This window comes from Gymnoscopelus microlampas (genome assembly GCF_963454915.1).
Source record: "Gymnoscopelus microlampas genome assembly, chromosome: 3".
Classification (NCBI taxonomy): domain Eukaryota; kingdom Metazoa; phylum Chordata; class Actinopteri; order Myctophiformes; family Myctophidae; genus Gymnoscopelus; species Gymnoscopelus microlampas.
The window spans coordinates 28,972,211-28,999,307 of record NC_139940.1 but is presented as its reverse complement, the minus strand read 5'-3'; the positions used below and the strand labels follow the sequence as shown (position 1 = coordinate 28,999,307).

The 27,097-nt window shown below is 39.9% G+C and overlaps 2 protein-coding genes across 2 annotated transcripts; both read left to right on the top strand.

Annotated features, from left to right (window-relative positions):
• The first annotated feature begins 1,010 nt into the window (after positions 1 to 1,010).
• Positions 1,011 to 18,263, top strand: tbc1d31 (TBC1 domain family, member 31). The gene is made up of 23 exons (XM_084051369.1): positions 1,011 to 1,362; positions 1,998 to 2,138; positions 2,809 to 2,924; positions 3,693 to 3,871; positions 4,223 to 4,374; positions 4,771 to 4,930; positions 6,047 to 6,247; positions 6,998 to 7,171; positions 7,656 to 7,735; positions 7,969 to 8,115; positions 8,743 to 8,876; positions 9,293 to 9,426; positions 9,801 to 9,980; positions 12,035 to 12,267; positions 12,771 to 12,843; positions 13,467 to 13,546; positions 13,642 to 13,777; positions 14,058 to 14,150; positions 14,410 to 14,538; positions 14,946 to 15,140; positions 15,703 to 15,772; positions 16,015 to 16,194; positions 17,063 to 18,263. The coding sequence occupies exons 1-23, from the start codon at positions 1,292 to 1,294 to the stop codon at positions 17,197 to 17,199; spliced, it is 3,195 nt and encodes a 1,064-aa protein (XP_083907495.1). The 5' UTR covers positions 1,011 to 1,291; the 3' UTR covers positions 17,200 to 18,263.
• Positions 18,264 to 19,029: 766 nt separating this feature from the next.
• cUnh8orf76 (chromosome Un C8orf76 homolog) lies at positions 19,030 to 24,537 on the top strand. Its single transcript, XM_084052905.1, has 8 exons — positions 19,030 to 19,139; positions 19,427 to 19,528; positions 20,338 to 20,481; positions 21,069 to 21,119; positions 21,249 to 21,393; positions 21,534 to 21,687; positions 22,194 to 22,326; positions 22,507 to 24,537. Exons 1-8 carry the CDS (start codon positions 19,035 to 19,037, stop codon positions 22,684 to 22,686), a joined length of 1,014 nt encoding a protein of 337 aa, XP_083909031.1. The 5' UTR covers positions 19,030 to 19,034; the 3' UTR covers positions 22,687 to 24,537.
• The last annotated feature ends 2,560 nt before the right edge of the window (positions 24,538 to 27,097 follow it).

Here is a 27,097-nt window from a genome sequence, read left to right as displayed (position 1 = left end):
ATTCAGTCTGAAAGCCCTCTCAATGCAGCCGATTGCTGAGATGGGGGCGTGGCCAAAGTTTTTTTTTTTCAAAGACTCTTTGGCGATTGGTTCATACTGGATTATCCCGATCCCGATTCGTCGTACAGATTTTCAACCGAGGCTGAGACCTCCTATGAGAGCGTCACCAGACCAGAATCGCCTGAACATATTTTTTTAATGGGCATGGCTAGCGATTCAGGGGCTGGAGCCAGGCTAGACTCTACCACTTTCTCCTCTGTCTCTTTATTGTCAATATGTAGACACCAGTGTCTCTTTCTTGTCAATATGTACACAGCAGTGTCACTTTCTTGTCATGTAGACACCAGTGTCTTTTGTTGAGATTCTGAATTCTTAAATCCCCTGAGTCCCCATCTTAAAACCAATCCAGTGACTTTGATTGGTGCAGGGCTGAGCATGGATCAGATTGTAAATACCATATATGTTTTAATTTCACTGCAGATAATATTACATTTAAAATCATCCTTAACCCTTAAATTCAATAAATTCTTTCAATGGACTAAAATCTTGTTTTATTTGATGGCCTTCCTGTCCTGGCATTTGTGCCCTCAAAAAATGGACAACACCAAAGGCAAAGGCCAAGTGGCCTCTCCCCTAAAATGACGAAATTCCAGGCCTGACTATGTCACAATCTTATTTTGACAACTAAACGGTGAGATCGGCTGTGGTTTGTGTTCGACAACTTGACAACATCTACCTTTCTGTTTTGATTATACTTCCTGTCAAATGTGCACTACAGTGGCCTTAAAGATAACGGGGCGTCTTATTAATCCTGAGGACATATTTTAAATCATTGTCATGAGCATTTGCACATAATACCAACGATAGCATTCAGTGATGCAACATGTGACCAAAAACTGGAATTAGCGCTGAATCATGTATTATGGACTACAACTCCCACAATGCACACTTCTGTTTACATGCGTGCGTGACGTTTAACTCAGGCGACAAATATCTGTCGTGAAAATAATTATTACGAAAAAGATTCCTCTCCCGACGATTACATCAAAGGAAGGATATTGGTTGCCTTTCAAATAAAAAAATCTAGGCGATGTACAAGACGGCGCTTAGCTCTTGTTATCAGTGACTTCGTGGATAAAGTGAAATGTTAATGTTCTTTCAAATTTCGCGCTGTTCGCCCCGCCGCACGATAGGCTGTGTTGTGTTTATGGCTAATGAACACTAGCTAACTGTTCATTCTCCTATAACCTCTCTTTCTGTCACCTGTAGCTCCTATCTGTCACCTTTTAACATGCAAGTGACAGACATAGGAAACAAAGAGGAGGGGAAAGTATGGCACCGAAAGCCAGCACCAGGCATTGGGTAAGGTTGTAAATAATGCTAGTTGCTTACAAAGGATGTACGTAATGATAAATCAGATTCATATGTGCACCAAGCAAGCGTGTATGAAGTTTTTGCAACTTCATGCTGTGATTTAGCTGGGCTGTGTTAATGTATGTGCCTTCTTCTCAGATGTTTTTAAAGGTTGTTGATTGGGAGAAATATCAGCCAGCCAACGTCCACTTGTTGCATTTGATTCAGTGTTAATTTATTCTTGTTATTTTTGGATGCCTTATGATCCCGTGGGGGAAATTCAGCTTCACCCAGCTTATGGCTGGCCAGATGGTTACGACTAGCGCGCAGGGGGGAGCAGTTAGGGGTTAAGTGTCTAGTTCAGGGACACATAGACTGGGGCCAAGGGGAAACCGTTAACCTCCTGACAACTGCTCTATCTACTGTCAGGGTGAAACAGTAGCGGCCAAAATGAGGGACTGGTCTAGAAACCTGCTGTTGAAATCCTTGGACAGGTGGGGGAAATGTGGCGAATGTTGCCCAACAGTGCAGTTTCAGAGCTCACCAAACAGATCATGAATTAAGCAGGCATGGGTGGTGGTGTTAGAGAAGAAAATAGCAGTGGTGAAGTGTTGTTTATATTAAACGTGTTATTTGCCTCTCAGAATCTTAGTGACAGTGATGCGCAGTGCCCAACAAGCCAAGACTGTGCGTTTCCTCCATGTGACCTTTGACACCACGGGAGATTGCTTCCTGGCTGGAGATCATCATGGCAACATCTACGTCTTTGACATCAGCAGAAACAGGTTAGCTATATTCCACTGCCACAGAGAACCAAATCACTATTCAATTGCGTTCCCTTCATCGGCTTCTGGTTGCTGCCAGCATCCAATTCAAAACACTGGTGATGACCTACAGCTTACAGGACAATACAGAGCATGGCACACCTTTTTATAATTATTTTGCAATTTGCAGATGTATTTTGGTAACTTGTTCACATATATGTTCATAGATAAATATATACTGTTTGTTTAAATACGAATGCTGTTGTTTAAACTGATGGGAGGTTTTTTGGTTACCTGGTATCCTACTGTAGTTGCGTAATTGTTTTTCTTTGTACTCTACTGATCATTTACCCTGTCATTTGTTGACTAGGGTTCATGCCATTTACTCTGATCTCATACTTTATAAGTCGCCCTGGCCTGAATAAGAGTGTCTGCTACTGTAAATGCCTAAATTGTAAATTAACTGTTGTATAATATTTATAATAGTCTGTCCACCGATGGTTGAGTTACACAAGTTATTTTCACTCACTGCCAATGCTACAGCTACTGCTGTGTTAAGTGTATTCCAGTCTGGTAGAATTTCATCTGATTGCATTGCATGAACTGTACTGCTCTGATCTTCAAAATCACTTTCAGTGTCTGTGAAGTGTATTTTATCATTAGTCTTATATCTTACTTTGACCTGAGACAGGTTCCGCCTGGTGCAGAAAACAGGTCTGGCCTGTACCGCTCTGGCATTCAACCTCCGTAGGACCACAGAGTTCCTGGTGGCCCTGGCTGACTACTCCATAAAATGTTTTGACAAAGGTATGGTAGTTATTTCTACATAAACAATCAGCCATTCTCTTTCAAAATTACATTCCTTCAGTACTTGTATACTTTAATGGTGGCGTGCAGATACACCACCGTTAAAGTATACAAGTATTTAAGATTATCCCTGATGAAGACGTCACATCACACAGTCTTTGTCAGTCTAATCAGCCTAAGCTCCACAGTTTTACCATATTAGACACATTTTTAAGACAGGAGTGTGCCAAGAACAATTCTGGGCGGAAAAGCATTTAAGTTAGAATAATATTTAGAGGACTGCAGGCCAGAAATCAGTATAATTTGATAGGATTTTAACCTGTGATATGCAATTGTAATATTTACAACACATTGTGAGCTTAACGGCTATTTTGGAATAACCAAAGTATAAAATAGGGTTAAAGTGGTTAAACTGAATTTGATGCTATATTAACTCATTTAGCTGGGGCACCCTAGAAAAAAAGTATTTTTGCACACCTACTGAAATGGACAGGTGTGTAAGAGTAATGAACTCGAAAAGAGCAAAAAAGGGGAGTCCCGCACACTGTCTTCACTTACAGCAAAAAAAGTTACAGATACAACGTTTTGGTCGCTCGGACCTTCATCAGGCATCGTGAAGGGGACGCCGTGCGAAGCCCTCAAGAACCCCTGGGGGTTCCCGGACCCCACTTTGAGAACCACTGCCATAAATTCCTAATTTTTACTCCTGAGTGACTCTCTGTTGTTTTTATGTATGTTCTTTATTCTGTTCTACTCATTTATTACCAGACACAAAACAGCTGGTCAGCTGGATGCGGGGTCATGAGGGAGCAGTTTCTTCCATCTCTGCCCACAGTTCAGGCCGCTACGCCATCACCACCTCCTCAGACACGGCCCAGCTGTGGGACCTGGACACCTTCCAGAGGAAGAGAAAGCTCAACATCAAACAGTCTGTTGGCATACAGAGGGTAAGGAAGCACACACAATATGAACCGCTTAGGCACTGTGAATAACGGTGCCCACACGTTGAGTTTGTAGATCGGCTATTTTCACTATTAATGTAATGTTTTGTAACTTCATCTATAACAAAATAGGGATAGATTATTAGTTTATTATTTTTTTAAGTTATCGATTAGCGATTCTTTCTTAGGATAGATTAAATGGATTAGTTTGATTAATTGTTGCACGCCTACATCTATGGGTCCCTTTGTGTTTGCTGCACTAATGTTGCAATCTCTGAGCAGTGTATCTTGCAACAACATCATGAAATGTTTCCTGTTATTGATGTTGTAATTGTAATACAGTTGTTTGTGTTATAGGTATTTTTCCTGCCTCTGAGTAACACCATCCTCAGCTGTTTCAGTGATGACTCCATCTTTGCGTGGGAAAGTGAGACGCTGTCCTGCAAATACCAACTACCAGTCCCAGAGGAAGGGCCACGAATCTGCTACAAGGCCTTCGCTGTCACGCGGTGGGTTTTCTATGGCAGTATCAATTAGGCCTGGCCAGTATATTGATATTATATCGCCATCGTGATATGAGACTAGATATCGTCTGGGATTTAGCATATCGTCGTGATATATCGTCGTGGCATACATTTAGTCTTCTCCTGGTATTTATCACTTAAACCCTATTTTATACTTTCAAATGTTTAAGAAAAAAAAAGAAAATAGCCAAACCCAAATTCCAACTAAGGTACGGTATGGGAACTTTTGAGAAACGTAATCAAGACTAATACATGTTGGCTGGCTCGATGGCTGCAGGTCTGGCAGGCAGACATTTGTCTTTGTCAAAACATCCATTCGTATCGCACTGATCTTCTTGTTAGTATGCAGTAACAGTGGGTGTGGTGTCTTTGTGTTGACAGTGATGGTAAGACCCTTGCAGCAGGAGGACGCTCCAACCTATTTCACCTGTGGTGTCTGGACAGCAGACAGCTGATCAGGGTGGTTCAAATGCCTGTGAAGGTCAGAACCATCCGACAGCTGGAGTTCCTGCCTGACAGCTTTGATGCAGGAGCCAGCCAGGTACCCCCAGAGAGCCTCTTCTCTTCTCCTCTTCTACTCCTCTCCTCTCTTCTCAGTGCCAATGCTCAGTATATCTGTGTGTATGTGTGCTTGTCTGTCTGTTTTGTCATTAAACGTATATCTGTTGGAATTAAAACCTTCCTCAACATTCGAACTGTGTTGATATGGAAAGAAAAACGAAAATCAGCCAAAACAAAAATCAAACTTATTTTGCTAGTTTCTACTGTTTCACAACTGGCGAGTTGATGCCCAAATCTCCAGCCACAATCACATTTGTTCTAATCAGTGGTGGAGGAAGTACTCCGATTTAATACTTAATACTTAATACCACAATATAAAAAAAATACTTTATATAATATAATATATATTAAGTATGAAATAGGCCTTAATTAAAGGTAGGGTTAGTGATTTGCTTTGTTTAAAATAAGTGTTAAATAGCTATATATTCTGATAGTACTCATTGCTATAGAGTGTTTGTTCAGTATTAGGAGTCTCCTTGTCTCTCCAGCTCTTTATAAAACAGAAAATGCATTTTTGTTTCAGTTTCAGTTTCATTTCCAATTTTATCCAACCAGGATAGAGAACTCAATCAGGATACAGATTTAACAAGTGAAATTGGAAGTGATTACACAAAGAAATTAGCAGGCAAAATTGGAACTGGAACACTATACAAATTAAGCTTAAAAATGGGTACTTTCTAGTTTCTCCTGATTGGCTGAGATTTTGACACCTACCGAAAAATGTATTTTCTGTTTATTAAAGAGCTGGAGAGACAGGGAGACATCTGTTACTGAAAAAACACTCTATAGCAATGATTACTATCAGAATATAGTATTTTAACCTTTTAACAAAATACTTTTTGTTTTAACCAAAAAATATCACTTACCCTACCTTTAATTAATTTATGTTTTTTATACTTGTAATAATAATAATCTAAATCTGCAAAGTAACTGGCAACTAAAGTTTTCAAATAATTGTAGTGGAGTAAAAGGTTAAATACTCCAGTAAAGTAAAAGTTCCTCAGAATTGTACTTAAGTACAGTACTTGGGTAAATTTACTTAGCTACCTTCCACCACTGGTTCACAATGTATATTATACTATTTCTGTCTTCTCAGACACTTGGTGTATTGAGTCAAGACGGTGTAATGCGCTTCATCAACATCCACACCTGCAAGCTGCTCTTCCACATTGGATCCCATGACGATGCCATCACCACAGCAACAGTCAGTCCTAATGGACGCCATGTTGTGGCCATTATGGATAATGGCAGTATCAATGTTTACAGTGTCCAGAGTCTGACCCAGAAGATGAACAGGGTAATGATTTGAAGTAGATGAAAATGTAAATGATTTCAGTCTGCATCTATGCTGCTGCAGCTATGATCAATGTTGTATGAGTATGGCTCTATATACAGAGCTCTGAGCATCATGCAGGAATAGAGGCGTGTGCACGTGTGTGTGCGTGTGTGTGTGTGTGTGTGTGTGTGTGTGTGTGTTAAAACCACATTTACGTCTCTTCTATTCTCTTCTCAAAAATCACACCCTGTGTGAAGGAAGCGGTGCCTTTGATGAGTTTATTTAATTGGGCTATATATGAACTAGAGAAACAATGTTAAATCCCTGTAAATTTATTTCAAAAATGTGTTTTACTAAACTCTGCCTCCTGGTGGCTGCACACTGCGTTTGCCGTGCTCATACGGACGGACATAACATACGGACGGACACACAGACACGGTCAAATGTAGAGCGGCTGGCACCGCTAAAAATAGCCTAGGCTTACGCTTAATCATTTTGTACTCCGTTGTAGATCTACAAATTCACAATGCGTTGCATCTCGATGCAAGCTTGTAGATCAATATTTTGGCCATGCGACACCAACATACGACAAATACGTAGATCAGGCTTTTATTAGGTTAAATTGGCCGCTAAGGGAGATCCTGCCTCCCAGGTCTCTTCCCCTCCTCGCCAGCTTGCTCCTTTGTTTTGTACCACCATGAACCAGTATGTCAACTGACTGCTCTTGTTCTGCTCTGTTCAAACCTCAGTTTGTCCCTCTCTGCCCCCCAGCCCCCTCCTCCCCAGGTGGCAGTAGTGTCAGGTGGCGAGGTTGATGGTAACTCTTCTAACCTAAAAGTCAAGGTTGGGTCAGAGGTCCTTCATAGACCAGCCAAGACCTCCGGGAGGCGGACTCAGAGCAATGTCATTAGACCGTGTCCTGGCTCCATGACAGAGGACAAAGAGGTAGGACTGTGAATGCAATGAAGGACAAGGACGGTAATGTCTCTTTATCTTTATGGCTGCATGCACACATGCTAAGGTTAACTCACACTCAAAGCATGTGACATACACATCAAGGTTAGCAAACCTCTTGCTAGTTCCTATACATCATAGGATACAAACATCTTCACTTTATTTTGGCAGAAGTAACATTATTGTTCAAATATATATATATATATATATATATATATATATATATATATATATATATATATATATATATATATCAACATGTTTTATACACACACATAACAAGAAGTGACATGTCTTGCCTTTTGGAATGGGAACGTTTAACAGTTACTTAAATCATTAGATCCTCAAATAGAGAATGGAAGGAAACACTTTTGTACGATGGTTTTGCTCTCCCCTTTGTTAGATTTTAACAACTTTTTTTGATTCCCCAGGTGGTTGGCTAAGTGTTTAATTGTTTATGTTTGTCTCTGAACAGAATGAGCTTCCAGCTGGTCTGAATAAGAAGAGACTGGTGGGTTTACTCAAGGCCTTTGGAGAATACCCTGCTAAATACAGGTAAAAACAGGCAAGGCTTTGAGATTAATTTGTATTTCCTGTGTACTGTTTGGTCCTTGATTATGAATACACACACATCTGTTGGAAAATGTTCAAGATAAAATGCTATTTGACATTAATTTGAAAGTTGTTTCATACATACATACAAATTTGTTAAAACACATTTGCAATCTCGAAGTCTTTTTATTGGGTGTCTGTATGTTTATGTTTTTCCTTATATGCGTGTCTTCCAGGATGTTTGTATGGCGCACATTGTTGCGTCTCCCAGAGAACCATGCGGCCTACAGCAGTCTAACAGATAAAGGTCTTCATTTAGCCTACCTTAGCCTACATGAGAAATACCCTATCAAGAGCTACAAGCTACAGAGGGGTTTGCAAAGGTACATCACTAATTCAAATCATAATGATCACATATGTGCTGATAAACATAAGTACAATTGTTGTGAACACTTCTTAAATGTCCATACATGTCTATTCACAGCTTCGAACATAGTGGTGTGGACTGTGGACTATTTTTCCTTATAATGGCTTCATTTTTAGATTTTGCTTAGATGTTTACAATCACTCCAAACATTACCAAACCACCTGAATAACTGAGTCAACATTGGCTAAACCTCACTTATAAAAGTCATGGACATTTGAATGTCATTTGGTAATAATCTTCCTTCAGGAACTAATAATAGTAGGGCGATATTTAGTTTAGATTTAGTGTATTCGATTCTCCCAGTTGATTTACATGCTCTACTGAAATGAATGGAATCCTATGAAAAACAACAACAACTATGTTATACTTATATAAATATGTTAAACTTAATAAATAAAATGGTCAGCAGTCAAGTATACATTGAATCCTAGTCAATAGACTGAGCATGCCAGACCAGTGGTACGATCCTTTTACAAACATATTTGGTGCTTTTACAAGGTCTTTTTAAAATCTGCCTTTCTATTAGTCCTCTAGCTTCCCATCTCAGCAGACATGATTAATTTCTATCCCCTCTTCTCTACAGGGTGTTGTCTTCATTAGCCCACTGGGCGGCCATCTTTGGAGAAACGGAGTACCTTCCCCTGGTGGCATTTCCCTTCGTCAAGCTGTTTGAGAACAACCCACTGCTCTGCTTCGAGGTGGTGGCTACTGTTATAGGTATGGAGTTGTTGGTTACTATGGTTTCGGTGTTTTGTTTCAGCAGCGATTGTTTTCAGCAGCGATTATTTGAAGTCTCCTGTGATTCAGTATTCACTTTCTGGAACCCAATTTAAGTATTTCACAGCATCCACCAGCTATTGTACGTGAGAAAATGCTATCTGGTTATAATCTATGATTATGATTCTAGCTAGAGCAGGGAGAGGGACTGTAATCATAGGTTCCTCATGATAATTATTGTCTGTTATATGTGGCTCAGCTGTAGGCTCTACAGTTTAGAGCCTCAATGGCTCAGCAGGTGGAGACAGAGTTGAACTACAGGTTTTATTGAACAACTTGAAATCTCAAGTATTTTTTTCTGAAACAAATAAGTGAATACCTCAACTATTTTATTTTGCTCATAATATGTTCTACAGTGAACTGGTGCCAGCATTGGTTTGAGTACTTCCCCAACCCTCCGCTGAACATCCTAAGCATGGTAGAGAACGTGCTAGCTCATCACGATAAGGAGCTGCTCCAACACCTGGTGGACTGTGGAATTACTTCACAGGTAACAGCATTACATTACAAATCAGTTGAAAGGCAGTGATGGGAGGGACCATTCTATCATTGGACGATCCCAGTACCACGGGCGCTCTGTGACTGACCATGCCCTCTGACCTCCCTGTTAAGGGATCGATTCCCCCTAAGGGATCATAACTTCACAGTGAAGTATCTTAACATGATATCGGTCTATATATTGTACACGTTGTGATACTCTGTTGGAAGGACATGTCTTTAGAAAAATTCCATGTTTCATGGATTTTTGTTTAGTTTTTTTTATTTTGCAGAAAATGGTTTCACTGTATTTTGTTGACTCTTCACTGGGAAGCCAGGTGGAGCAGTTGAAATATGATGATACCAGTGTGTGTCTCTGTGTTCCAGCTGTACGTGTGGCCCCTTTTGGAGACGTTGTTCTCCGAGGTGCTGACTCGTGATGAGTGGCTCCGCCTCTTTGACAATGTATTCTCCAACCACCCATCCTTCTTGCTCATGGTCTGTGTGGCCTACATCACGTGCTGCCGCGCGCCGCTGCTTCTCTGCTCTCAGAAGCAGGACTTCGAGGTACAGTAGATGGTTCCTGCTGTCCAGGTTCTGCTCTTCTCCTCTCTTTACATTTTTATTCTGTTATTTTCAGCAGTGAAATTCAATGAAACTATAGACCATGTCAAGTGATGGTATTCCAGAATTTAAAGTCAAGCGAGATACTCAAATCAGGGTACAGGATACATTAAGGCTGTTCATTCATAAAACGTACCAGCAGGTGTAGACATAGTGACCATGAGAAAGAAAACAAATTAAAACACTATAGGGCCTGATTCATAAAGGGCTTTACGACCATATTTTGTACGTACCGGCATTTAGGACAAGTCGTACACACTATACCTGATTCATAAAGATTTTTTGGTCTGTGTTTTGTGCGTCAGGTGCGCACGTTCTCACGTCACCCCCGAGGCAGTCTTGCCAGGGCTGAAATTTGCGTATGTCTTTAGAATGCTTTATTCTTCATGCCATAATCAATTACAACAGTGGCAAACCTCAAATAAAATATATATGTGCCCAACATTTGTCAACACATATATATAAAAAATAAAAAATAAATGTCAAACGATGTATTGCTTGTAGCCTATGCATAATATAGACATGATGTAGATTCCACCGCTTTTTATTTATTTTCTAGGCTATGAGTCGCATTTAGAGCTGAATTATTAGGTCCCTGAGTGTGTTTGCCAGCGGGCCATCTCAGCCAAAGTGTCACGTAATAATGAAAATAGGCTTCATGCCTTAATGAAACTGCGGAGGGACTGATGCACCAGTGTCTGTGCCGCGGTATTAATTTGTAGGCTAATAGCCTACTGTAGGCTACTCTACTGTATATTGATCACATGAACGCCACACACACCATCTGATGAGGAAACTATAGTGATGAAAGCTGTGTCCAGAAGATCCATTCCCCATTCAGACGTAGGACAGTGATATATTAATCCAAAATTAACTAATTTAATCAATAAGTAATCAATAAGCTCTGGTCCATAATCGTTCCACTTGTATGCCCTGGATTTATTCTCAACATCATCTTTTTACCTGGTAAACGTGAGCATGTTTTATCCTTTCCAGGTTATTAGTCTATTATTTGCTGGCGGGGTTAAACCTTGTAAACATTACAAATTACGTTCAGCTGATCCATCGTGCAATAGTGGGACTCGCTTCCAGACAGATCAGAATGATGTTCAAGTTCTCTGTCAGTGTCAAGGCATTGCGGCCGACAGCTGTAAGTTTGGACGAGAAGTTAAACTCCGGTGTTGCCAGATTTTGTGAGAGAAATAAGCAACCAGGTCTATGAAAATAAGCCCAAAAGAAGCAACCGGCACTTAGGCCATTATAAGCACTTTAATTAAACCGTTGTGAGCTTGTAGATCTGCTATATTTAAAAAAAAATCTTGTAATAAAATGTGGAATATTTGGAAGATTTTTTAAACATTCTAACAACACAAATCTGCCTCCAGCTGGCACAAAACATTTTCAGATGGGGCTTATAGGGATAAATTAGCCTACATATTAACTTGGGGGTCCATGACATAAAATATTTGAGAACCACCGGTTAAAACAATTGAACAATTGTGAAGCAAGCCCAAATAACCAACTATACTTTAGAAACAAGCCCAAAAAAACGCACCCCACTTCTACCAATATTTACAAGCAACTTTACAGAAAAATAAGCGCGAATTTGCTTATAATAAGCGGACATGGCAACACTGTTCAGTAAAGTGACAGATTTGATTAGAGAGAAACTGCTGAGTCACGGTTCACGCCTTTTATGGTGCAAAATGGGGCGTGGAGCAATGTAAATGAACCTCTCGGGATCGGGATCATTATAATATAGAACTGGTCATACGCACGTCTCTGTCATATACGAACCCCTTTTTGAATTGCACGTCCGTTAGTGAGTACCAGAAATACGACCTCCTTTACGAACTTCATTTACACCATATTTACGACCCTCGTTATGAATCGGGGCCTATAGACCACAAACACACACTCTCATTGTATCACTGCCGCTTCTTTTCTCTTAAGTTAAATTATCAGTCTGTCTCTACCTGTGTCTTCATCGTCCTCAGTATTTCTTTCACCATCGTAACAACCTCGACGTGGGAGCAATGATCAAAGAGGCCTATCGTCTGATGAGCAGCACACCAGCAGACATCCACCCCAGGGCCATGTTGTCTGACTTCACACCTCTGACCAAGGGCCAGTACCCCGTCTTCAACCACTACCCAGAGTTCATAGTAGAATACCAGAGTAGGGAGAGGGAGAAGATACGACAGCAGGAGATGGAGTACCTCAGAGAGAGGTGAGCATCTATACTGTATCTCCCTATAGAAGACTTTGGTACTATTCATAGTGCTATTATATAATCCTGTTTATATTAATGGTTCAAGATAAAGTCAGTCACTTTATTTGCAAAGTAGAGGATTATGCATCAGGCACCTGACATGATAACAATACCTATACTCTTGTACGATATTTTGCAGACGGTAACATTCATATTTACTGGCAGTACAGGCAGTATCATAGAAAGTGATGTTTCTCTGTGCCTGGATCTGAACAGACGGGGTGCAGAAATATCTTGCAGAGAGAACTGTCAAGATTGCTCACTTGTCTCTGTCTCCCCAAGCAAGTGGTATTTGTGCTGTGTAGAAATAATCTGTGTATGAGTGAGAGAATTTATGTCCCTGTCCAGGTGAACGCTTATAGAACTTATTTTACCTGTCTGTATGTCATACTGTCTGTGTGATCTCTTCAGTATGAGAAATGGGTTGTTTTTAACTGTCTGGTGTATTTTTCTGTCATCAGACAGGCATTATCAGATCTGCGTACAGATTTTGTGCGCCGCAAAGCTGAAGAGGAGGCTTATTATGCGCAACAGGTAAACTCAAAACCAACATCTTGCTCTTTTAAATATGTATATGTCTTTATATTCTATAAAGATAGTACATTGTAGTGTTACTTTTGTGAGCAAGCTGATCTCTCATTTGCAGTCATACAATTCACCATTCACTGATCTGAAGGCCATGGGTTCCACGATACCTTGCAATCTGCTTATTAGCAGCAATCTTGCAATCTGATTATTATGCTATCTTCTGTGCAAAATTTACATTTTGTGGTGGTGCTAGTGGAAAGGACATGGAGTCACCCTTCTGGGTGGTTCATCCTCTGGGAAGCAAGAATGCATTCAGCAAGTTTCATGGCAATCCGGCCATTCGATTTTGCGATATGTTGTGTGCAAGTCAAACTTCTGGCCTTTGGGAGCCACAATAGGCTAGGTCATTAGGGTACCAAAATATATAGAGTTCTTAGCTGGGGAGCATAAAAGTGAACAGCATATTCTATGGCAATACATCTAGTATTTTTTAAGATATCATGATTGGGACCAAAGCGGTGGTTGAACAGACCAACTGACATACAATAGCCGTCCTTTAAAAAAAAGTCAGTTTGATTCACCGTTGTTGAATTGAATGGAAATGAATTGGACTGAACTGTTTTGAGCAGGAGCTACTGCAACAGGCAGAGGAACAACGTCGACACATCTTGGCACAAGAGGAGGAAAAACTAACACAACAGAGGACTAAGTAAACACATAGATTTTGACTTCAAAAAGTTCATGAATTATTGCAGTTGGTTATTATCGTGTTCTTCCTAATGATGCAAATCTGCCCTTATCCAGGCTGGCAGCCATGAAGAGGGAGATGAAGGTGAAGGAGTTACAGCTGCTGGATGCCTCCAGAAGACGCTTCCTCAAACACCAGCAAGACCTCAGAGCCTCCCATATACAAAGACTAGAGCAGGAGATTAGTAGGAAGGTACGCAGGGTTCCCAGTAACCATGGAAGGTCTTAGCATTGCAAGGCAGATGGGCTTTGTGTCATAATATATAGCATGTAAACGCTTCATAGCTTAATACATGGACCATGTGCTACTGTTCATTGTGTCATTGTCCTTGCCTTGAAAATTTGAAAGATTCTTCGCATTTAACAACATCTTATAAACCAATATCGCCATTTCATGTTCTGCTGTTGTTATAAATGGATTATTGTGATTTTATAACATTCATATGTTATAACATGGTCATGCCCTGCTATAGATGGATCTCCGTGAGCATGAAACGGCAGCAGCAGTTGAGGATATAGAAATCAGACAGATGGAAATGGAGGCTCAAAGGAAACAGTTGGAACAGGTGCAAAACATCTCCTCACATTAGAGATGGGATTTGGGGCTTTTTTGTGTGTAAATGTGTGCATTTACACAAACATTTATGTAGCAGTCCCTTCAAGACTATTTATATTCAGCAAATGTTGAAAATCTTTACACGTGGAGGATTGAGTGATGTTCAGTGAGATGACATTGGACCAGCATGCTACGCAGTATTAGCTAATTTAGTTGACAGCAGAATTGTCTGGTTGTGAACTTTACATCTTTGCCTCTGTTTCTTATAGGAACTGTTGAAGGAGCAGGAGCGCGTTGGCCAGGAGGTTCAGCAGGAGGTGGAGATGAGAATGAGGAGGGTAGACGAAGAGGAGGAGAGCTACAGAGAACTCGTACACAATGCAGAAGCAAACCTCCGGGTTGGTGTTACAATCCCACACACACACACACACACACACACACACACACACACACACACACACACACACACACACACACACACGCATGTCTACAACCGATTACACAAAACCAGGACTGACTGAAGCACATCCACAGCAATGGTTCTGGATCACAATACTTGGGAATCCCTGCATTAACAGGAGATTCAAATAATGCCTGAATAGAACTCGAGAAAACTCTGTGCTGGGTTGGTATTGAACAAGGTTTTACTCGCACATGATGAAGTGCCAATATCAATATCAGCGCGACACAATGACAAATAAATTGCTAATTATGTATGTCACTGTACTGGTATGATTTTTTTTACTTTAATACAGAGATTAATGATTGTCTTCTATTCATGCCGTGGACACACGTTGTCACATAGGCCCTGGAGGAGTCAATGGCGGAGGCTTGCCAGCTGGACTTAGAGTCAGACTGGGAGCGAGAGGTGGCACAGTGCCTTGAGAGGGCCGATGTAGAACAAGAGAGGAAAAAACAGAGGCTGGCCGGGCTGCACAGAGAAACCATGGAACAGCAAGACAGGCTGGTGAACACACTGAGAGAAATGGAGGGGAGAAAGGTAAGTGTGTGTGTGCGTGCGTATGCACATACATTTAATCTGGTGACAGGAGGCCGAGCCTAGTAAAGTTGAGCTCTATTCCAAGGCGTGACAAAGCGGCAGTCAACCAGAACATAAAGCATGCTGTGGTCTGAAGACGTGGGTGTTTCAGACATTTTGTACACAGACATTTAGAGAAAAAAGGCAGCGGTAGAAATGCTGCTGGTGTGAATTCGGCCTTAAAGAAGAAAGTCACTGTTTTTAATTCGAACAATGACTGACCTTTACATCTCAATTTCAATTGACTAGTAACTAGTTAAAAGAAATAAGCAATGGATGACATTAGTGATGCATTGCATTATTATTGAAATTTTGACACCAATGCATGTGTCGGTGTGGACACAAGTACAAGCTTGAGGATTGCAAGGTTTGTGTCATCTCAACATAGTGTGCAATTACTCAACACAGACATGGGAAATGCCATGTCATCTGTTCATCACACAGCCTGATGGTGATCAGATTATTCAAATGTCAGTGTGTTCTTTCAAAAACTTTACTGTGCCTCTCTATCTGTGTGCTCCAGTGGGATGAGGTCATGAGTGCCAGAGCCCAGTTACAAAAGCAACACCCATCATTGTCTTCAGCAGACACAGGTAATTGGACACACACATACACGCACACACGCACGCACGCACGCACGCACACACACACAGTAGCAATTCTAGAAAATCTTTTTCAGACAAGTACAAAGTACCAGACATGTGCTGTGTGTTGGCGGCCTTAGCTGTGTTTCAACTGGTTCAGTTTAAACAGGCTCCCCGATGCTTGAGGCCACCACTGGCTGTGTGTGTCTTTGATCTCTAACACTTGTCCCTAACTCCCTATCTCCCATTAGGCCATAGACAGACGAGGATAAGATCACCATGTTCTACCAGAGGTCTGCTCCATAAACAAAGTGCCATCCCTGCTCCTACTATTAATGGTAATGTCGTCGCCATGAACAATCCAAGCCAGGAAGGAACCACCATGGTGTGTCTCAACAGCCACTCGCCTTCAGAGAGCACCTCCACCAACTGTGAGCACAGTCGGTCTCTGTTTTACTCAGTCAATACTGCAGTCCATTTTCATGCATGTAAAGGTCGGGGATGGAGATTATGGTTTCGCCCATCCGTGTTTCTGTCTGAGTGTCTGTGTGTGCTCCACTAATCTTGAAAACCACTGGATGTGTCCGCACCAAACATTTTGTGCAAACTGCCAGTAGGCCAAGGAAGACACTCCCCGAATATTTTCAATGAATTCAACTGTTACTTTATTTTTGTTTCTGAATGCATTACATTAGACCCACCATCACTCCAGGCTGTGGTATATATGTCATGGCTATGGAGTAGAGCTAGCCAATATAACGCCGCTATCCATCCGGCATACAGACTCTACTTCAGAGCTTGTGCCATTCGACACGTTTTACAGAAACACACACACGCACACAGCGACTGACAAAAACCCAGAGAAACATAGAGATCACAGGCAACTATGATGCCTGCACATGTCTGTAACGCACCACCCACACACAGACAGAGACACCACAACACATATTCCACGTGTATGCACGAATGCCGTAAGTCAAATAAGACGCATGTGCACATGCATGGGACAGACGCACTTTTAGTTAACCACTTGAACCCTAGCATAGCGTCCCTATTCGGGGGGGCAAACATTCCGTAGAAATGGCTGATCATCTACGAGTTCGCAACACACCGCTTAGCAATGCATTGTGAGCTTGTTTTTGGTGAAGAGATTTGATACAGAGTCCGGAGTCCAGGGTTTAAGCAGTTATGTATCGTGACAACATGCCTGTACACCACCAAGTCTGGCAGAGATCTGTGCCCTGCTACTGCATATTAGAGACCCTTTCTAGTTGAGCATGTTTTATGTATGTCTTTCAGTTTCGCTGGACAGAGGCCGGGCCCAGTTGGACAGCAAAGAGAGAGAACTGATGAGGGACGTCAGAGAGCTGAGACAGAAGCTGGCAGCCAGGGCCAGAGAAGGCAGCTCCTTTGCTTCACAGTCCCCTGTCTCCTAGTGAATGCCACAGGTGTCTTATTGTCCCGCCAGCAGCAGCCACCGAGCTCCAGCTCAACCCTGTCTTCTCAGTGACTTAAAGCGGTGAACGAAATTTCCACCAAGTCTGGAGGCGACGACGAAGCAGACCTGCTCACCATGTTCCAACAATACAGATATAAAAACTCCCATCCAGAGTACAACGGTCTCAGTGCACTCTGTCTTCTCCGTGTCTGTGTCTCTGTAAACTCATACTAAATCACCTGTTTGGTTCACTGATGCACCACCTGGACAGAGACCAGGACACACTGTAGCTGTTGTGGGAACGTTTTGTTTGGTGATATGCCTGACAAACATAACCCGACTATGTAGACTATGTGTCCATTGCAGGTTTGTGGCGTAGTTGACACAATCCTGCTCCATGGTCATGTGACCGATGATTCTATGCCAATCGATTTTTCACACCATGGCAATGTTATGACAATCTACCTTATCTCTTTATCAGTGGCAGAGAGAAACAAAAGATCATGCTACGTCATTATATCCACTTGACTTTATATACACATACAGCAATACCGATAATGTGCATTACTCATGGCCTTCAGAGTGCTGCATGTACTCAGAGACTCGCTCATGATGAAATGGAATTCCCTTCATGTCAGACGTTCCATTCACGTTCAGGATTTTATTTTTTATTTTTTGTAGCTGTGTGGATTTGCATTTTAATGTGTTTTATATTATTTGACTTATTTAATTTTTTATTTTAATAAAAGAAAATGTCAACAAAATATCCTGCTGTAGAATTCATTGTGCAGTCTAAGATGCACATGCTATAAATATCTGCCTACATACTGTACCTCTACATGTGCTTTTTGTTTACATGAGACAAGAATACTATGCCCAATACATTATGAAATTATTTACTCTGTATTTATACCGGTAATGTCACTGAGACCTGAGGTATCATTCTCAAGAGAGACCTGGTCAGGCAGCAGCAACAATGATCACGCAAAGTTACATACACTGGACAATCAATACAGAGACAATATCAAAACAGATAATCATATTATTAAATAGTAAATTGTGTGTTTTCCCCAGGGTGTTTGTGAATTTGTGGGTGTCTGATTTGAGATTCTGAACTTGGTGCATGCACAGTGGATAAGTGTAGAAAGCAGCTTGGAATAAACCAGTAGGTGGTCTAATTTGGAAACACAGAATGTCTCACAGAATGTATGTTCCACAGTGGTGTAAATTAACGAAGTACATTTACTCAAGTACTGTACTTACGTACAATTTTGAGGTATTTTTTTTACTTTACTGGAGTATTTCCAGTTTTCAGTACTTTTGCTTCTACTCCACTACATCTCAGAAGCAAATATTGTACTTTTACTCCACTGCAATTATTTGAAAACTTTAGTTACTAGTTATTTTGTAGATTTTGATTATGATTACAAAAAATAAATGAATCATTTAATGTTAATTACCTATGTACATTTCGTCCATTTGAAAATAGCCGATCTACAAGCCCACTGCTATTTTCAAAAGATTTTTATACAATTTATACATTTGAAAACTGAAAGGGGACATTCTGTATGATGAGTACTTTCTACTTTTGATACTTTAAGTACATTTTGATACCAATACTTTTGTACTTTTACTCACTTGCAATTTTCTACATTGCAGTATTGATCTTTTTACTAAAAATGTCAGTACTTTTTCCACCACTGAATTCATGAATTTCATGCTGCATGCATGTATTTATAAATTATTTATTTCGTCAACGTGCGTCCTGACGTAGTCCGCCTGCGTAGTGACGTAGTGACGTAAAATGCGTGACTCCGCCCTCCTCGTGTCAAAATGGAGATATTTGGAAGTGGGTTTGATGATTCTATGTTTGTGGAGACAAAAGACAAAGTTTCCACCACACTACTGAATTATAATGCCAAGTACTGTGAACCAGAGGTAAGAATGTCGAGCATTTAATTTGAGTTATCATGTCGCTAGAGGTTTATATGACACAAAAGGCAACAGTAAGGCAATAACAGAGATGGTTATAGTAAACATTCCTCAAATTTGTACTTGAGTACATACTTAGTTACTTTCCACCACTGGTCTTTTGTGTTGCTTATTATTCCATTTTCTAGCTATAAATGGCATCTGCGAAGAGACTGCGAGTCATTGAAAACGACTCGAAACCAAACTCAAGAGGTAAACTATAAATGCAATGAAGTTTGATCTTTCTTTCCCAGTGGTTTTGTGAAGGCTCTGCTGTTGACACAGACGATTCTTTGGAGAAGCAGAAAGTCTTCAAATTCCGAGCTGATTTGGCCTTCAGACAGGGGGGCTATCAGGTATGTGGAAACAACATGTATTAATTCAAGTCTTTAAAATGTGTTATTGATTTCATATAGTGAGAGGATATGGATATCCCTTGATTTTAAGCAGAAGTCGCAGTGTCACTTATAAATGGAGCAATTTTGCTAATGCTTGCCCAAAATGATACCTGCTTCCACCTTATTATTGTATGGTAACTATAGAGATATAGAGATTCCTGTCTAATGTCTACACATTATGAAGAAAATATTAAAATGCTGTTAAATGTTTATCAGGCTGTGTATTCAATGGCCTCAACACTATAGTAGATGTATCAGCAGCAGTAGTGATTTGTGATAGAGTAATGGGAGTGCCTCTAAAGTGGAATTTTAAAGTTTAACTAAATATATACACTATCTGAAATGGACCCTGACCACCCCACCATTATGCTCTCATAAATCACATGACCTCCGTCTCGTTTCGTCCACTCTCTCCTCCATTTTTATCGCTTTTACAGTAGAACTGCTCCTCCGCCTTTATCACATTCAGGTTTAGAGTAGAACGTCTCCATCTTACAGCTCCTCCATCTTTATCACTTTCGGTTTTACACTAGAACAGCGTTTTGCCCAACCCCCGGTTCTCAGGATTTCACTCACTCACCTGGTGTCCTGGTAGGTGTCTACTGTCTAATCAGGGACTAGTGTTAGAACTTGTAGGATAGAACACAAGCAGCACCAGGGGTCCAAAGGACCTGAGTTGGCAACCTCTGCGATAGAAAACGTATAGTACATTACAAAAGAATTGCTATACAAAGTCAAACCAGTTTCTCAACCTCCATGATTTTCAGAAAGCACTGGATGCATATATCAGCTGTCTGGAATGGGTTCCTGACAATAACCTGACCATCAGAAGAGACGTTCTAGAGGGAATGGCCCGGTGCTACACCCACCTAGGACACAAAGACAAAGCCCTGGAGATGACTAACCTACTGGTACCATTACTACTGCTGTTATTATTGGTCATGTACAGTTCCTTTTGCTGTACATGAAGGTATTATGTGAGTTTTACAGAGATAGTTCATTGAAGGGCAGGCCTGCATATTATATAATGCTCTACAGTACAAACACCTTAATAGACAGACAATAGACGGAATTTCAATCCTTTTAAGGATCTCATCAGGTTAAACAGATTAATTAAGTTCATTGCTGTGTCATCCTCCCTGTCAGGACAGTAACATGTGACCCTGTCCTGTTCCTTAAGCTTTACTATACACTACAGTTCAAAACAGCACATCGGTGGATATCAATAGACATGTAGTTTGACCTAGTTTTTTTTTCTTTTTAATTACCAGCATGCTTCGCTAGAGCTCTGATGTAGTGATGATCTTACGTTTAATCCCATTTAATTGACTTAAATCATTTATCATACATTTGTGCTGCCCTTCCCAATCTGCTCATCAGATATCCAAATAACACCACCACAATATGAACATGTCTCAGTGCATAAAAGGGGAGCTGTAATCAATATGACTCTGAGTTACTGCATGAAAGTAGTCATTTGTTTTTCTCCTTCCTCCAGAGCAAAGAAGCCTCTAACACGTGTCATCTGACCTGCCTACTGCTGCTTAAGGTCAGCAACAGAACCCATACTGTGTGTGTGTGTGTGTGTGTGTGTGTGTGTGTGTGTGTGTGTGTGTGTGTGCGTGTGCGTGTGCGTGCGTATAAATACATTGTAGTTTTCCTTTTTTATTTCTAAAAGGTCAGCATCCACCAGCACTTTGGGCCAACAGGATCCAAGATATCATCTCTGCAGGACTTGTGTAACCTGCTACCTTTCAACCCATGGTACTGGTATGACCTGGGACTGACCTGCCTGGACCTGCTGAAGGTTGACAAACTACAGGGTACATTTTGGAGTCTCATATACTATCTCATATAGCATGGCGGGGGGCTCAAGCAGCTCTAGCTGTTTTAGCCAACACGCACCCCCACCATAATAGCTTTTTGTTTTGTTTTGATTTATCCTCAATCTCTTTGACAACAGCATCAGGATTCCGCACCCTGCAGTGTGACTCCACAGGACTGCAGCCTGGTAGACGTAGAGAAGAGGAAAATGATGTGGACCGGGAAGACAGCAGCGAGGAAGATGAGTCAAACGGAGTCTGGCTCAAGGCCTGCATGTGTTTAATCCGAACAAGGTATATTACTATAGAAGACAGATCAGAAAACCAGAGCGACCTGGATGACTGGGAGTCTTGACTGTTCATGCTATCATCTGTCAGAAGGCTTGAAAGTCGTTCTGTAACACACCATAGCCTTCATGTTTTTCTTCCTCCATGACTGAAGTAGATTTCATTAGAGAAATGAATTTGAAAAAGAAAACATTTGTTTTTGTAGAGAAAGCAGGTAGTTCAGATATTGTATACACATTGTGCATTCTGAAAGGATAAGACTGGTGTTTGGACAGTGACTTTTTAAGAATTTTCATCCCACCAGAACGCAAAATCTGTATTTATTGCTATTTAACTAGTAGAATTTAAGGCAACCATCACAGGTTCCAAGTACAGAATGGGTTAAACAGTTATGCGTGATGCAACAGTCATGGAGTATGATTATTAAAAGTACTACAAGTCATGAAAGAAAAATGTAGAGCAGTATTTATCTATAATGTGTCTTTCTCTCTCTTGTCCTCTGTTCTTTGTAGACTCTTGTTGAGAATCCTAAGGCAGCAGCAGTCCTCCTTTGTGCTACAGCGCAGTGAGAGCACCCTCCAGAGGACAGAGGAAGTGTTACAGCAATTAAATCCCAAAGAGGGCACAAGGCAGACACTCACTGAGGTCAGACTTCATTCCTTGTTATGTCCATGATCTTCCCAAATGCACAGTCCGGAGATAGCGGTGGTGGTTAGAATTTAGCTTAATTATGCCATGTAATTGCAAAGATTGTGGCTTGGATTTTATAGCAGAATGAATTAGGTTTTTACATGTATGGTTTATTTTTCTTTCTTTGATCTTTAGGTGATGTCAGAGGACCTGATCCCAGAGAAGATGAGAGAAGACAACCAGGATGGTGAAAGTCTAGCTGGTCTCTGTATGCAGAGCTTCAAAGATCGCTGGTGGAACAAGATCCTATTGACTGGCGTACTGCAAACCGATGGACCTGGTCATTATAGAAAGACACAGACAACATTTAACTGACTGATCACCCTTTTGACAGCTCTACTTCTGCTATTTACATAGACATGCACTGTCACCCCACATACTAGAAACACGGGGTGCGTTTGGAACTACACTGAGAATCTGCTCAGTTTTCAGAGCACTCTGGCAGTGATGTCACTGTGAGTTCAGTTGATTTACGAACGGTCAGTAACAACAACACACCTTGCCTGTGGAGGATGTAATTCAGTGGTTCTCAAACTTTTTCATGTCAAGGACCCCCAAGTTCATTCGTATTTTGCCGCAGACCCCCATCTGAAAATGTTTTGTGCCAGGGACCCCCAGAAGAGAAGATTTGTGTATTTTTTTCTTTCTTTTTTTTAATAGCATGTACAAGCTCTTAGTGCAGCACGAAGTGAAGCACTGTGAGCTTGTATATGTGCTATCTTTGAATAGCCAATGGATAAAGTGGTTAAAATGATTGTGATACTGTATTAACACATTTTGCTGGGGACCCCCTGGAACCCCCCAAGGACCCCACTTTGAGAACCACTGATGTATTGTATGTTGCTTTGTTTTTTGTTTTGAGCCTCCGTGCCTGCTGTCTGTATTGTCCCTCACTGCCTTCCCACCGGGTGTCAGATAATAAACAACAGTTCAGTAAACTGAGTTTACTGGCACTAGTACTCACCTCTTCTAGCTCGTTGTGTTTAGCAATTACTTCCTCCACCATTGTTGTTTTCACCGGCATCTGACTAGGGTCGGTCAGTGCGCTGACTTTGGTGCACTGTGAGCGCTTTGTGCATATTTCCGACCGCACCCATGGATAGAACTTCTGAAAAAGGCTCTCACTGATGAGATGTTGGTACAGTTTGGAAAACAGGTTATTGAGAGCATATGCTTCCTTAAATATTGTATATTTTCATCGGGAGAACAAAGGAATGGATTATAACAGTTATCTAGATCTCCAGACATGTCCAGTAATAATAAGTAATGGACAGATCAGAGATATCACATTTGATGCATCAAGTTGTCAAATAGCTTACCTGGAAATGTAGCCTATTTATGAACGTCTATAATTTACCTTGCACATATTGCTACTTGCTCTGTTTCCATTCTATGAACAGTTGGCAATTTTCTCCACAGCCACATTCCTTAAATAGTTTTTTTTTTCTAATAAATTTAAGCCTTTAAATACATTAACTGATTTATTTTCACATACAGTTGAATCAATTTTAAGCTTGGGTATTGTTTTATACTTGAACTTCAATTTAATGATTTAACTGCTTTTAATGTAATAATGAAACTGCCTTCAATCATCTGTAAATACCCCTAATTTGTTTGCACATAATGTATTGTAACATTGGGGCAACTCGCTCATTAGGAAAACAAACGCCATGCTAGAAGGCTCACAACACAGACGGGTATGGATTACATCCTCTCAGTGGTGGAAAGCCATTGAAGTATTGTATTTAATTACTATGGTTAATGACTGGTACTGTCTAGTGTCTGTTGCTGACTATGGTTAATGACTATAGTACCGATTATGGTGCTGACTATGGTTAATGACTACTGTGCTGCTGACTATGGCACTGATTATGGTGCTGACTAATGACTATTGTGCTGACTATAGTTAATGACTATGTTTTTTGATAGATTGAATGCTTTAACAGGTTGCAAAAAAGCACAGGTACAGTTTAAGGATGCTAAAAGGATAAACCCAAGAAAGAAAATGTAATTACAAAAAAAATATATATGTACAGTAAACATTTGGGAGTTGATAACTTAGACTTATTACAGGGGCCAGTTACAATTTGCAGCCTTATGTATGTAGGTGCTCTTTTACTGACTCTGTGACAGCTAATCTTCTTGCTGTCCATAGTCAGCACCATAGTCATCATACATGTTAGGATGACCCCTCATACTTCCCATACTGTATCTTTTGTTCCCTTCCAATTGTCTTTGAATTTAATAAAGATGACATTCAATTATTGCAATTCTTCTATAGAAGTCTTCAACAGGGGGTCCGCGACCCCTAGGGGGTCCACGGAGGTACTGCATGGATCCGCGAAATTATTGTTTGATAAAAATAAAATAAAAAACGTTTTAAAAACGTTTTGTTAATTTGTTTTCCAAAAATGTCAATATGTCTTTAAACATAGCATGGCATATTTTAATAGCTTAGTATTGAATGCACAATAACATGGTATATGTTTATACATATTTTGTAGAGAAAGAAAAGGTATGGAAGTCCATAGGTCCAAAAATTAAATAATAAATATCACAATGAAATAAATAATACACACAATGATATAAATACAAAATACAATGAAATAAATAAAAAATACAATGAAATAAATACATTTATTTATTTATTGTGTATTTTTTTTTATATCATTGAGTTTTCTATTTATTTCTTTGTGGTTCTTATTTATTTCATTGTAACTTTTAATGTCAACATTTATATATTACATGATGCCACTTTTAGCTATTTAATCAAGTCCATAGGTCCAAAAATGTAAAAATAAATATCGCAATGAAATTAATAAAATCCACAATGAATTAGATAAAAAACACAATGATATAAATAAAAATACAATTAAATAAATAAAAAATACAATTAAATACATAAATGTATTTATTTATTGTGTAATGTTTTCTATTTTATTGCGTTTTATATTTATTTCATTGTGACTTTTAATGTCAACCTATATATATTACATGTTGCCACTTTTAGCTATTTCATAAGGTACATTGGTCCAAAAATGTTATAACAAATACCACAATGAAATATATAAAAAACATAATGATATAAATAAAAAATGCTAATAAATAAATAAATACATTTATTTATTTTTTAGTGTTTTTCATTTAATTGTGCTTTTTATTTATTTATTTTGTTATTTATTTAATGGTTCTTTTATTTCATGCTGTCTTTTCAAAAGAATGGCTTCCATTTACAGGATAATGGTTTGACATCACCGTCTGTCAATCAACAGGAACGGGGCGGGACCATAGGGCGGGACCTATTTGCTGATTGGGTAATCCCTGGCTCTGGATTACTTTGGTCTGTCTGTAAACATAGGAGACTGAAGCCAGCTCCGCCATTTTTAAATCCCACTGAATATCACTAGTGTTTTTATCTGTAGGTAAAGTAGGCCTATTATAATCGATTTTGAAGTAAAAGTTATGGCATATTTGAATGAGAATGACTTGAGGATATGTGATGTTTACTTTAGATTAGATAGTTGTTGTTTTTTTCGCGGACCCCCTGCGGACCCCCCCGCGATTTCCTCCCTCACAAAAATGATAGCCTACTTACTTGTTAATGTTTTTTTTTCTTTTCACACATTTGGTAAATAGATCAGATCAGAGAGAGAGAGAGAGAGAGAGAGAGAGAGAGAGAGAGAGAGAGAGAGAGAGAGAGAAGTTGCCACAATAAGGTGTCAACGAGGTGGTCAGCAGTGTAAATGGCTCTTACTTTAAATAAGGCTACAATGACCAGTTACAGACACACTTCATCCACCTGAAAGGTGCGAATAGTTGCTACTATACTTTTTGGGAGGGATGTTCAGCAATAAAAATGACCCAAATAAATGACAGTATCAGTATGCTCAGGGTTAAAAACATGACAATGCTTACAGACAAATTATATGCTTGGCTTGATTAATAAACTAAATAGAAAAAAACAGATTACAGGACAACAATATCAGATATCCCCATCATGCAAGAATAAAGACAGTAAACTCAAATAGCATTCAATGTTAATAATGAAAAAATATGTAATCAGTTACTTCAACTTGATTATATGCAAGTATAAAGACCGTAAAACTATATATACATTGGGGGTGGTTAATAATGAATAATATGAATGAATATTTGATTGGGCGCTGGGTCCGCGGAAGTTGTGGAGGGGGTCCTTTGGTCCTAAAAGGATGGGGACCCCTGAGATAGAGAATGCCAGTGTTAAACATTACTTACAGCGGCCCTGAAGGTTAAATCTGTACTCCAGGTTGAACACCTGTATATCGATATCAGAGAATGAACATTTTAAATTGAATGTTCAATAAGGAGGTTCAAGCATGTTTGTTTTTACTTTATTTTATTTTTTTCCCCAGTTTTTTTTTCCATAAGCAGAATTAGAGGGTATCCAACAACATAATTATGATTTGTTTTGGTTTTCATTTAATTTAATTGTATTATTTAAATATTGTGTTATATATACATCGTGGGTTTTCCTTTCCTTTAATGCCTATGCGAACCCGGGGGTCTGGTGAAGGGGGTAAGAAGCGGCCTGGGTTGTTTTACAATCACATGACCACCAGATCAGAGGACGAGAATGAACAATGAGAAAGTACATTAATGATCACTGACTGATCTATGTACTGAAAAGATATGCTTTTTTTATGCTAGTGTGTGATGTTGTGTGAACTGTTTGTCCATACATAGTGAT

Bases quoted from the DNA above. Each gene is read 5' to 3' on its own strand.
- tbc1d31 (XM_084051369.1), top strand. From the start codon at position 1,292: ATGCAAGTGACAGACATAGGAAACAAAGAGGAGGGGAAAGTATGGCAC. The intron at 8,877-9,292 runs GTATGGAGTTGT...TATGTTCTACAG, and splicing joins GGTGGTGGCTACTGTTATAG to TGAACTGGTGCCAGCATTGG. The intron at 12,844-13,466 runs GTAAACTCAAAA...TGTTTTGAGCAG, and splicing joins AGGCTTATTATGCGCAACAG to GAGCTACTGCAACAGGCAGA.
- cUnh8orf76 (XM_084052905.1), top strand. From the start codon at position 19,035: ATGGAGATATTTGGAAGTGGGTTTGATGATTCTATGTTTGTGGAGACA. The intron at 19,529-20,337 runs GTATGTGGAAAC...CATGATTTTCAG, and splicing joins TCAGACAGGGGGGCTATCAG to AAAGCACTGGATGCATATAT. The intron at 21,688-22,193 runs GTATATTACTAT...TGTTCTTTGTAG, and splicing joins ATGTGTTTAATCCGAACAAG to ACTCTTGTTGAGAATCCTAA.